We start from the raw sequence: 12567 nt of genomic DNA, 5'->3' as shown, positions 1-12567 counted from the left end.
TTGTCTGTCAGAAAGAAAGCAGCCTCACTATGCATACACTGTCAGGATTCTCACTTGTCTCAGTCCCCTTCCTCACTTTTTCATGTAAGTTGTATGTGAGCCGGCAAGCCTTGTTGAGATGGGAGAAGGGAACTTACAACATGAGAGAATGGTATGTAAGACAAAACCTCTTGTATGTTATAAAAACTTGCCGTAGTTTGTTCCATCACAACCCAATTTGATCATAGATGTGTCTGAATGATTTAGGTGAGAAGCTTGTAGGATCTAGTAGAGCATGAGAAGATTGGAATGAGATAGGAACCAAAGTTTTGGTGGCTCATAAGTGTGCACATATAAAGGTCAAAACCCATGGTTTGTTAAGCAAAGTACAGTACTCACATCAAGTAGACATTTCAGATTTGAAAAGTTAGTATGAATACCATCAACATGAGACATACTTGTCAGTAACCCTGTAAGATTTTGTCCCTTGAATGAGAAGTAAAATTGAGTTATGAGAGAGTGGAACCTTCTCTAACAAACCTGTCAGTTTCACGAACATTCACATAATTGTAGGTGCACAAAATCAGTTGTTAAGCAAAAAAATGAGACTGTATCCTTGGGTGACTGTTTCTTCCTTTTTTGATCTAGAGAAGACTAAACTGGTGATTTTGCATCTCAAATCAATGGCTTCCTTCAGGTAACCTTCAGTTGACAGAATGAAATGTTCTCTTCATTATTGGTGGCAGAAGACAAGGAGGGGAAGTAGAACAATGTAGTGGATCAATCCTGGCTACTAGCCATTTTACTACAAAACTGGGAGCAAATGACTAACAACCTGTACCATGAGAGGTCTTGCCAGACAGTGCACGATTCTTGATGACCTATTATGAAGATGCAGACATCGTACAGTGACTATCTTCAGTGTGAGATCACCCAGGGAGAAATCCCAATTAGAAGGTTTGAGCAACTCAGAGGGAGCATTTTTACAGAGTGCTGGCTGAACCTTCTCTTACCTACACTGAAAAGCCCATGTTGAACCCATGAAGTTGAAACACCTGTAATAGAGTAGATCTGTGTAACATGATGGCAGAAACAAACAGCTTCCTGCATTAGAGTAACAATAATAAGATAAAACAATGAAGTGGAAGTACCGAGATCAGTGTCGTTTTCCACCATATTACTGTAAAACCAGCTCCTCTTGTGGTGGCTGCAGCTGCCTCAGAAAAACCCTCTGAGTCCTTATTGAATGACCTCCAGGCATACCAAGAAGGATGTTCAGGTTGGTGTGGAATCCCTAAGTGTGGTTATTTGAGAAGCTTCTCTCAAGTTGGGAAACTCATAGATCTGTCTGCTACTAAGCATGGCCATTATAAACCTCTTGTGCTGCACCTTTGGGGGAGCTATCCTAAATCTCATATACCTGACTGATGCAGCCAAATGGGGGAAAGGTGCAAAGACCAGGGTCATTCCAAGGCTATACCATCACGTTTATCTTTAGGAAAAGGAAAGCTCGTGCGTTAGGCTTTTCACAAACAGATCCACCAAAGGCATGCTCCACTCGTGTGTACAATGACTGCTTTCATGGCAGGACTGAATTTACTAAATTGTATATTCTATTCTATTTGATTAACCAGAGAACATCTCACATGAAGGGTAACTCGGAAGCCCATAGATCGACATCCTTACGTGCATTGCATTTATCAGCAAAATATGAAGACTCACATTCAAACAGGAAATATCTTGCCTAATGCAGTCTGCCTAACAGAGCAATTGAAAGTATCAATAATAATCAACACAGTTTCATTCAGGTATCCAAAATATATCAAGGCAGTAATTCTTCATAATCTGACTAACAAAAAAATAAAGTTTGAAAAAGGTTTTTTTTACTGAAATGTGACTAGGAATGTAATGTCACTTAAAGAATTAATCCAGGAATAGGCCTAAATGCTTCAAAACAGATGCAAAAATAACTTTTATCTCACGTGAATTTCACTTGTGTGTAGTAGATTATCACTGCACAAATAGGTGAGTTTGAAAACAAAATTGCAAATGCTAAACTTAAGCTGGTGAATCTGCTTGTTAATAGCTGTTTGGATATTAATCATAATTTATTATTATTATTATTATTATTATTATTATTATTATTATTATTATTATTATTATCAGTAGTAGTAGTAGTACCATTATTTTATTATTATTATTATTTTTATTAGTTCTACTCGTATGGAACAGACCCACCACAGGCGCCATTGAATTGAAATTCAAGCTTCCAAAGAATATGGTGTTCATTAGGAAGAAGTAAGAGGAGGTAAAGGCAAAATATTAAAAAAGGAAAAAAATTGAATGAATAAACAGACAAAACAAATGTATTAAAATGCAAGAAGAATAGCATTCTGATTATGATTATTCCTTGTAGGTTTGTTCAATTTATTAATAAAAAATATAGACTGTTTACTCATTCTAGTACAAAGCGGAATTTAAAGAAACACTTTTTTTATGAATTGCTGTATTCTCGAGTTTGCATTCACGTCATTCAAATTGCTGTCAGTCATTTGCATAAAACCATAAAGATTTTAAAAACCTATTTCAGATATTATTGCCTGATATTCTTTTTGAGAACAGAAGTCAACACATGATCAAACAATACGGAACACAGACCAAACGTCGTGTGTGTGCTGGTAATTTCAAAAAATCACATGCGTGTGTTTACAGCGTGTAATGATATTTTGAACACGTCTAAGCGTTAATATATTAATTTGAATGTCTATACATATGCGTATGTCCACTGCATTAGCCATACCTCTCGGAGTGATTTGGAAAATACTATTATATGTCAGTGACGGAAGCCGTGAAAGTACTGTCCTGTATATTCACGATAATATTACTCTCTCTCTCTCTCTCTCTCTCTCTCTCTCTCTCTCTCTCTCTCTCTCTCTCTCTCTCTCTCTCTCTCTAGATCAAAAGTCTGAGCACAGCCCTGATTTATATTTCTCTGTCTGCAAATAAGAACGTATTTGAGTGTTAAAAGCGACAGTGTAGAAGGAGATTAGAGACATTCTATATACAAGAGATCGCTGTAACCCTTTGTAATATACAAAAATAACTAATTCATAATAATTAAAAAAAATAATATCACCAACGGGCGGCTCCCCCCCTCCCCCGCCCAAACAACCTCCCGTCCACGCCCATTTAAATGCAGGGAAGCGGGTGGTGTTGCAAGTGAATGTAAATATAGACCACACGGAAAGGGGAATTTTAAAGGGCGTCGGCCATGATGGGTGAATGCGGCCATATCCGGTCAGGGGTGGGAGGGAAGGACACCACCTAAATCGCAGGTCATCGTCGCCGGTGGGTGGTTCGTCATGGAACGTGAAGGGGCAAAGGGCGCCGATAAATGGAGGGAGGGAGGGAAGGAGAGAGAAAAGGAAGGTAAAATAGTAATTTATATGGATGTTGCTGCCAGAGATATTGACAGGATAAAATATGGTTATATAAAAGGAGGGACAGAGATACTGACGGGATAAAATATGGTTATATAAAAGGAGGGACAGAGATTCTAACAGGATAAAATATGGTTATATAAAAGGAGGGACAGAGATACTGACAGGATAAAATATGGTTATATAAAAGGAGGGACAGAGATACTGACAGGATAAAATACGACTACATAAAAGGAGGGACAGAGATACTGAAGGGATAAAATATAAAGGGAGGAATAGAGATACTGAATGGATGAATTGTAGCTATATAAAAGGAGGGACAGAGATACTGAAAGAATAAAATATGGCCAAATAAAAGGAGGGACAGAGATACTGATAGGATAAAATACGACCACATAAAAGGAGGGACAGATACTGAAATGATAAAATGTGGAGATACTGAAGGGATAAAATATAAAGGGAGGAACAGAGATACTGAATGGATGAATTATAGCTATATAAAAGGAGGGACAGAGATACTGAAAGAATAAAATAGGGCCAAATAAAAGGAGGGACAGACATACTGAAAGGATAAAATACGACTACATAAAAGGAGGGACAGATATTGAAATGATAAAAAATACTGAAGGGATAAAATATAAAAGGAGGGATAGAGATACTGCATGGATGAATTACGAGCTATATAAAAGGAGGGACAGGGATACTGAAAGAATAAAATATGGCCAAATAAAAGGAGGGACAGACATACTGAAAGGATAAAATACGACTACATAAAAGGAGGGACAGAGATACTGAAATGATAAAATCTGACTATATAAAAGGAGGGAGAGAGATACTGAAAGGACAAAATGTGACCATATAAAAGGAGGGACAGAGGTGTAACCGAAGAGATAAAATATTGCTATATAAAAGGAGGGATGGAAATATTGAAGGGATAAAATGCAGGTATATAAAAGGAGGGACAGAGATACTTACAGGATTAAATATGACTCTATAAAAGGAGGGATGGAGATACTGAAGGGATAAACTGTATCTATATAAAAGGAGGGATATAGACACTGAAAGGATAAAATACAACTACATAAAAGGAGGGACAGAGATAAAAATGCGACACCCCGTAGGGGGTTAGTGCCGTCAGTACAACCCCTTTCATTCCTTTTACTGTACCTCCGTTAATATTCTCTCTCTTCCATCTTACTTTCCTGAAGCCTTTCCTAACAATTGATTCATAGCGCAGCTACCAAAGATTTTCCTCCTGTTACACCTTTCAAACCTTCTTTTCTCTCAATTTCCGTTTCAGCGCCGAATGACCTCATCATCATAGGTCCCAGCGCTTGGCCTTTGGCCTAAATGCTATATTCTATCCATCTATAAGGACTGGAGGACAGAATTTCCCATTTATGTGACAGCAAAGCCATCCGAGTTGGCCTGAGTGGACGAGACGCGCATGAATAAACGAAGGTCAATTGGCTCCCATCTTCCCTCGGGCAAGGCCGCGTTCACAGTCGATGTCAGAGTAACGGAAATCAGCCTGCAGCCAGAATGCCTGATCACAGGTGCACCATTCGAAGAGGGTAGGTCCTGTCCACATCACCCCCTTCTCCAAAATTCCAGAGGTCCTTTATTCCTCTCACACCACTGGACTGTGGAACAGTCTCCCTACTGAGGAAGTCGGGCAATTGGAACTTCTTCAGAAGTTCAGTCGAAGATGCAATGCATTGCTACCTTAATACAGTTCAATTTGTATTTTGATAATTTACTTACATTTTTATTTATATATTTATTTATTTGTTGATTTTTCTAATAACTGATCTCTCTCTCTGTATTTCCCATTACCTTCTGTTATTTCTTTCTAATGAACACCATAATATTCTTTGGAAGCTTGAAGAATTTCAAGTCAGTGGCCCCTTTGGTGGTGGGCTTGTTCCATATACATAGGGTTCATCTTCTGAATAATAATAATAATAATAATAATAATAATAAATAGATTAATCACTATATTCTTTGGAAGCTTGAAGAATTTCAAGTCAGTGGCCCCTTTGGTGGACTTGTTCCATATGAAAGGATCCACCTTCTGAATAATAATAATTCTTACAACTCTGCTTTTCGAGTCGTCTCGAATCTTTCTTGAGAGTTGACTTACAAACACAAGCAACAACCAAAAACAAAATTTTATCATCTAAACGAAGGTAAACGTCAGTCAAAGCAATATTTCATGATGGTGGGTCAAACGGAAACGGGAACCCATAGACACCCACCCGACCGGAACTACTTTTTTTTTTTAATCTCCGTCAGTATTATTCGGACAGGCGCGCCGTTGACACTCGCTTCCATTTGGAAGTTTGTCCTCGCCATTTTCGTGAACAGTTGAGTTTGTGTCAGTTAAGTGTTACAACAAGTTTGTGTCTGTTAGATGTTACAAGAAGTTTGTGTCTGTTAAATGTTACAAGAAGTTTGTGTCTGTTAGATGTTACAAGAAGTTTGTGTCTGTTAAATGTTACAAGAAGTTTGTGTCTGTTAAATGTTACAAGTAGTTTGTGTCTGTTAAATGTTACAAGAAGTTTGTGTCTGTTAAATGTTACAACAAATTTGTGTCTGATAAATGTTACAACATTAAGTTTGTGTCTGTTAAATGTTACAAGAAGTTTGCGTCTGTTAGATGTTACAAGAAGTTTCTGTCTGTTAAATATTATAACAAGTTTGTGTCTGTTAAATGTTACAAGAAGTTTGTGTCTGTTAGATGTTACAAGAAGTTTCTATCTGTTAAATATTATAACAAGTTTGTATCTGTTAAATGTTACAACATGTTTGTTTCTGTTAAATGTTACAACAAGGTTGTGTCTGTTAAATGTTAGAATAATAATAATAAATAATAAAATAACCTCAGTGTATAAAAGCTTAAAATCATCCTGCTCTGAAAAGAAGTACAAGTTACGAGAAAAACTCCAACGCCAACCAATTTTCGTTTCAGGCTCCTGTTCTCTCTCATTCCCTCGGTGTTCCCATGGCTGCTACGACGCTGATCACGCTACCCCAGGAGGCAAAATAACGTCCATCTTACTTCTTCGAGTGAAAAAGCCCTTTTTGAAGAACCCAAAAATCTGATGACTGTCTGGCTGAGAAGTCCTTCAAACTTCTTCGCTTTCTTCAGACCTGCGCCTGTTGGTCTACAGTCATGAATTCCAAAGGTAAGGGTTTTTTTTTCGATCTGACCTCTGACCTTTGCACTTTCATTTGTCATTTTTGTCGATAAGTTGGCACGGTCTGTTCTGGGTAATTTTACAGTTTAGGGGGTCCAAATTCACTGCTCCCTTGTGTATATTTGTTTAAGATTTCTTTCCTATTTTCGGTTTCTTATTTCGCCAGATCTGCAAACAGAAGTATATTTGCTAAAAACTTGCTCTTCAGTAGCCACTTTCTGACAAATCTGAAAAAAATTATCAGTTTATCTGCTCACAGAAGGAGAGATTTACGATTTTTTTCTTTATTTACATTCCCCCTTTAGTCCCTTTTTTTCACAATCTCTGCTTCTGTAAGCAGATAAACTGCTCATTTTTGCATTGTTTTCCATAATTCAATAAATATTTGATAACTGTGTGCTGATCTTCTTGACTTGACGTAATGCAGTGACTTTGGATCCCTTAACTGTAGGACTACCCGATTCTGTAAGCGAAAACCCTTAGTATCGATATTAACTTAAATTCTGAATTGGCATTGCAGTCTAAATGGCATAAGGATTAGCCTGAATACCTAGCCTGTACAATCGCACCCCCGAAAAAGTTACCGATAAAAAAAAAACGAAAATGCAGGGAATGCAAGACGGTAACACTTTCCTTTAAGCTATTATCACATTTGGGACTTAGATCTTTCTATAGAGAGTGACCCCACGGGTTTTAACCCTTGGTATGTATGTATCGGCGTGTTTAGTACAAGCCCGTTGGGGATTACCATAAAAACATAAACAAAAGACTGCAAATATCATAAAGATAATGACCCCCAAGAAGTATTAGTCCTAGATAACGACCCTGAAAACCTTGTATATATATATTATATATATATATATATATATATATATATATATATATATATATATATATATATATATATATATATGTGTGTGTGTGTGTGTGTGTGTGTGTGTGTGTGTGCGTGTGTGTATTCATTTATACAATTCTAGGAGCAAATGCAAACAAATAAAATCATTATATCAAGGTACGTGTGAGCACAGAGTTGAAACCAGCGCAATAAACAGGTTTTATGATCCACACAGCACTTTTCTCACCCCCCCCTCCCCCTACTCAGACAGTCCCTCCCTGCCACCCCTCCCTCCCAGAGATATGTGTCATGGATGTAATTTTTTTATTTAAAACGGCATAAATGGACCAGAGTGGCGCTAGGTTGAACAAAGAGGAATGAATATTTGACAAGTTCCAAAGGGTGTGGCGGGAACGTGATTGCGGAAGAGGCGACCTCCGCTTGATTCTTATCTCTTATTATCGAGCCTTCCGGGTCTGGCGAGGCTTTCAGGGATGAGATTGCGAGCCTCATACAGTTTTCTATCGTGGCTAAGACCCACTACAGTTTGATAACCCCTAGGCGAATGTAATTCATTGCATAGGTCTAGAGAGGCAAAATGGATTTTTTCAATCTTTGACCTAAACTTTTCTCTTCAATCTCATATAGTCTCACTAGACAACTATTTCAAGCAGGGACCAAAAATAGTGGACTACTGGGGAAACCCTTACCAAGAGAGAGAGAGAGAGAGAGAGAGAGAGAGAGAAGAGTCTCTAGCAACTAATAATAAGATAATAATAATGATAATAATAATAAGAGGATCATAATTCCCTAGGAATCTTTCTAATGAACAACCATAATCTTTAATAATAATAATAATAATATTAATAATAATAATAATAATAATAATAATAATAATAATAACACCTGTTACATCTATCTAATGAACACATAATGTTCTTTGGAAGCTTGAATTTCAAGTCAGTGGCCCCTTTGGTGGGCTTATTCCATATGAATTAGGTTCTTCTTCTTCTGAAAAATAATAATAATTTTATTCTTTTCCTCCACAGAGGAGAGCTTCAGAGGCAACCGTCTCCCTCGACGTGGTTCCTCCTTATCCTCTCGAGTACATCCATCGTTTCATCCCCAGTCCACTTCACCCGCATCTTCAGTATCTCCGCCCTTTTACGATTCCTTCGTGGGGGGGACGACAGGCCTATCAGAGTGGTCAGTGCCTCGGACCTCGAGAATGAGAGCTATTCTTCCAAGAGTGCGCGTCAGCTATCCAAGGTCAACCTCATCATGTCCTCCATCTTGTTTCTCTCGCAGGTGAGAGGTCAGATTATGGTCTCAGTCTCTAGGATGTGTTTTGTTTTCAGTTTTACTCTTGAAGATTCAATTTAAAACGTGATGCAAATGAAACTCATGGGGTATTTTCTTGTACAAAACTGAAGTAGAAATTTCTTGAGCAAAAACTGAAGTACTTTCTTGAGCAAAAACTGAAGTACTGTCTTATACAAAAACTGGAGTACATCCTTTTACAAAAACTGGTGTACTTTCTTGTACAAAAACTGGATTACTTTCTTGTACAAAAACTGGTGTACTTTCTTGTACAAAAACTGAAGTACTATCTTATACAAAAACTGGAGTACATCCTTTTACAAAAACTGCTGTACTTTCTTGTGCAAAAACTGGAGTACATCCTTTTACAAAAACTGGTGTACTTTCCTGTACAAAAACTGGAGTACTTTCTTGTACGAAAAGGACAGAGAATGCTTGCACAGCTCTCAAAAAAATTTTAGGCCCCTAAAAATAAAAAGCTACCCTTTCTGGTAAGAGAGTGAGATGCAAAGTCATCAAATAGCAGCAAAATACTTTAGCAACAATCTACTTTAAAGGTATAACTCATATTCATTGCCTTACCGGTCTGATTACTTCACTAGACAAGTTAAACTGTTGTTAACCATCCATCTTTTCCAGGTGACTTCGAACCAATGTCTTTGTTTTAGACAATGCATGTCACTGAAACAGAAAATTTTTTTCTTTTTTATTCAGCTAGTGATCGCAGGCTGCCTCTGCCGCCCTGTCGTGATCATGGGCGGACTGTGGGTGGCCATTCTGGTCTTGGCTCAGGCTGTGTTGGGTCTTCATACCTCGCAGAAATTCAGACATTCCCTGTAAGTTGTGTCTTTAGAATTCTGAGTAGATTTTGATCTTCAGATTCATTGCCATTTTATCCTTATCCTTTGCACTGTTCATTTATGCATTTATTGAAGTGTTCCTCTTATGTGCTGACGCCTAAATTTTCATTCTTGCAATGACTCCTATGAGTAATTTTGAATATTTGAATACAGTACAGAAGTATTGAAAAGGGATATTAATCTGACCTATTCCTTTTGCATGCAGATTTGTATACTGTCACAGAATATCCTGTACTGGAAACTAGAGACTAAATCAGAATTTGCAAGTCTTTTGCTGAGAGTTAAGTCACTCTTAATGCGTGAAATCCACAAAAAGGTGAAAGTAAGAGAGGTTCCAGAAGTATATTATTATTATTATTATTATTATTATTATTATTATTATTATTATTATTATTATTATTATTATTATTATTATTATTATTATTATTCATAAGGTGAACCCTATTCATATGGAACAAGCCCACCAAAGGGGCCACTGACTTGAAATTCAAGCTTCCAAAGAATATGGTGCTCATTAGGAAGTAAGAGAATGCAAAGGGAAATAGAGAAAGAAGAGATCTCACTCATTAAAAAGAAGAAAATTCATTGATAAATTAATGAATAGATGAAAATGACTCAATACCTTGTTCTAAGGCTCTGAGAGTTTTGGAGTAGGTTTGAAATTTAGTGACTGCGATAGGCTGCATAATAACAATAAACTTCCTTTGAAACCTGTGACCCCCTTATCAATGTGTTGCAGGGTAGTGGGTCATGCCTGGCTCTCTGGTCTGGTGTGCCTAGTGTGCTTGGCAGCGGCTGGGTACCTGTTCTCTGGACAGATGACAGTCGCTTGCGTTTCAACCTTCCACCGACCGGACCATGCTTCAGGTAGGGAGTTCTGCAGTATGTATGTATACATATATGTGTGTGTGTGTGTATACACAGAGAGAGAGAGAGAGAGAGATAGAGAGATTAATCTGCTTCTTTAACTTGTTTCCAGTTGTAAGACTCTACGTAGTGGATGTGGTGTCCCTGATAGCTTCTCTGCCATGTCTGGCTTCGGCTGTTGTGTGTTTGATCAGCACTGCCCTAGCTGCCCGGGGGGCGTGCCCCCCCAAGGTAAGATGCCTTGATGAAATATTAACAAAATCTGTCAGTATTTCATATTGGTATGAGTATAAAATGTAAATCTAATTTTAGACAGTTTTTTCTGAAAGTGGTTATTGCAGAATATTTATGGTAAATATAAAGGTAAATATGATATCATGGAAGTTCCTGGTATGTAGCGTAGCTGACACTCAAATATTTAGGCCAAAATTTGTGACAGTTTATTAAGAATATGACAACGTTATAATGGCTTAGTCTAAAGAAAAGCTATTATTATTATTATTATTATTATTATTATTATTATTATTATTATTATTATTATTATTATTATTATTACTTTCTTCCCAACAGCCAAAGAACCACGCACCTTTCGTCCTGTACCTCCCACGCTGGGGAGAGCGAGCCTACGGAAGCGACCAGCAGACGATCATCCAGTCTGAAGCCTCGGATTCTCTGTCTTCAGTCCCCTCTGGGCCACCTTCTGGACCGAATCCTGGAAGGAGGGAGCGCTCTGGGTCGCCCCCACCCTCCTACAATCAAGTGGCGGAGGAATCTTTTGCCTAATCGAGATGTTGATGTTGGTCTTTGTTGCAATGAGTTTTCGTACGATGTTTGAATGTTGAGACGAGTCTTGCGTTTCTCTCCTTCGTATAGGCCTAAATTTTTTTAGACGAATTTTCTACAGTTTTTTACTTAGAGGAGAGCAAAAAATCTTGCATTTCTGTGTTTTCCATAGGCCTAAATTTTTGTTGAGACCTAAAATTTTGCTGAGAAAAATGTTGAATTTCCCATAAAGTATTTTACCTAAAGTATTTTACCTAGAGGGAGAAAAAAAATGTTGTCTATGCTTCCCATAGGCCTAATTTTTGTTGAGACGAATTTGCTAAAGTATTCCCATAGGCCTGAATTTTTTTAGACGAATTTGCTAAAGTATTTTACCTAGAGGAGAGGAAAAAATGTTGCACGTCTGTGCTTCTCATAGGCCTAATTTTTTTTTTATGAATACGCTAAAATATTTAACTTAGAGAGAGAAAAAAGGGAAATCTTGCACTTATGTTCTCTGCATAGGCCTTTTAAAAATTTGCCAAAGTATTTTACCCGGAGGAGAGAAAAATTTTGCACTTCTGTTCTTCGTATTGGCCTAAATTTTTTCATAAATGAAAACAGATGAATTTACTTAAATATTTAACTTAGATTGAAAACAAATCTTGCACTTCCGTCCTTCGCATAGGCCTACATTTTCCATAAAGGAAAACAGCTTTATTCATATCCCAGAGCTTGTATTCAAACGAATAAGTTAACCGAACAGAACTCTATAAACATTGTGACATAAAAGAGTAATACTTTGCCTATGTAACTTTTAGATTTGAATTATATAGGTCTATAATCAAAAGAAAAAAAAGGAGCACTTAATTGCTGTATAACTTATCATTTCACGATTCAACAATTACCGCCACTATATGTAAGCTGATCATTTTTATATGTACTTTGCACTTCATATCATTAGGCCTACATATGGATACTAAATCCTCAATTTTTGTCATTTGTGATTCTGCACTCTGTTGATGATGCTTTGGTCAAAGGCGTGACACAACACCAGTTTACAAAATAGTCTCTGGCACAACTGATCTCCACTGAACCTGCTGTACTGCTCTGAAATGGAAAACTGCAGTATCAGCAAAATTTTCGAAACTGAGACATGCCCCTATTGGGCTCGTGAAACACTAATACACAAGTTACTGCAGTTTCAGAAGATTCTTCAGTGCTTTATTTAGGGGGTCCCATTTGCAGTATCTGCAAAATCAGTAACAAGGCAAGAGAAAACTGCATTATCTACAATGTTTCTC

At 37.5% G+C, this 12567-nt stretch overlaps 1 protein-coding gene across 3 annotated transcripts; it reads left to right on the top strand.

Annotated features, from left to right (window-relative positions):
• The first annotated feature begins 16 nt into the window (after window positions 1-16).
• LOC136856574 (uncharacterized) lies at window positions 17-11467 on the top strand. Of its 3 annotated transcripts, none has more exons than XM_067134441.1 (7): window positions 17-151; window positions 6391-6607; window positions 8504-8762; window positions 9489-9610; window positions 10374-10501; window positions 10614-10732; window positions 11072-11467. In XM_067134441.1, the coding sequence occupies exons 3-7, from the start codon at window positions 8736-8738 to the stop codon at window positions 11282-11284; spliced, it is 609 nt and encodes a 202-aa protein (XP_066990542.1). In that variant the 5' UTR covers window positions 17-151; window positions 6391-6607; window positions 8504-8735; the 3' UTR covers window positions 11285-11467. The 3 variants fall into 3 exon arrangements, with proteins under 3 accessions (XP_066990542.1, XP_066990543.1, XP_066990544.1); XM_067134442.1 differs by lacking the exon at window positions 17-151 and adding an exon at window positions 5670-5785; XM_067134443.1 differs by lacking the exon at window positions 17-151 and adding an exon at window positions 5726-5796.
• Window positions 11468-12567: the final 1100 nt, after the last annotated feature.

Source organism: Macrobrachium rosenbergii, chromosome 36 (genome assembly GCF_040412425.1).
Source record: "Macrobrachium rosenbergii isolate ZJJX-2024 chromosome 36, ASM4041242v1, whole genome shotgun sequence".
Classification (NCBI taxonomy): domain Eukaryota; kingdom Metazoa; phylum Arthropoda; class Malacostraca; order Decapoda; family Palaemonidae; genus Macrobrachium; species Macrobrachium rosenbergii.
Note: the sequence above shows the minus strand (reverse complement) of the source record. Positions and strands in the feature narration are given on the sequence as shown.

Excerpts from the sequence above, each read along its gene's own strand:
- LOC136856574 (XM_067134441.1), top strand. The coding sequence starts at position 8,736 with ATGTCCTCCATCTTGTTTCTCTCGCAG. Across the intron at positions 9,611-10,373 it reads CAGAAATTCAGACATTCCCT|GGTAGTGGGTCATGCCTGGC; the intron begins GTAAGTTGTGTC and ends AATGTGTTGCAG. Across the intron at positions 10,733-11,071 it reads GGGGGGCGTGCCCCCCCAAG|CCAAAGAACCACGCACCTTT; the intron begins GTAAGATGCCTT and ends TCTTCCCAACAG.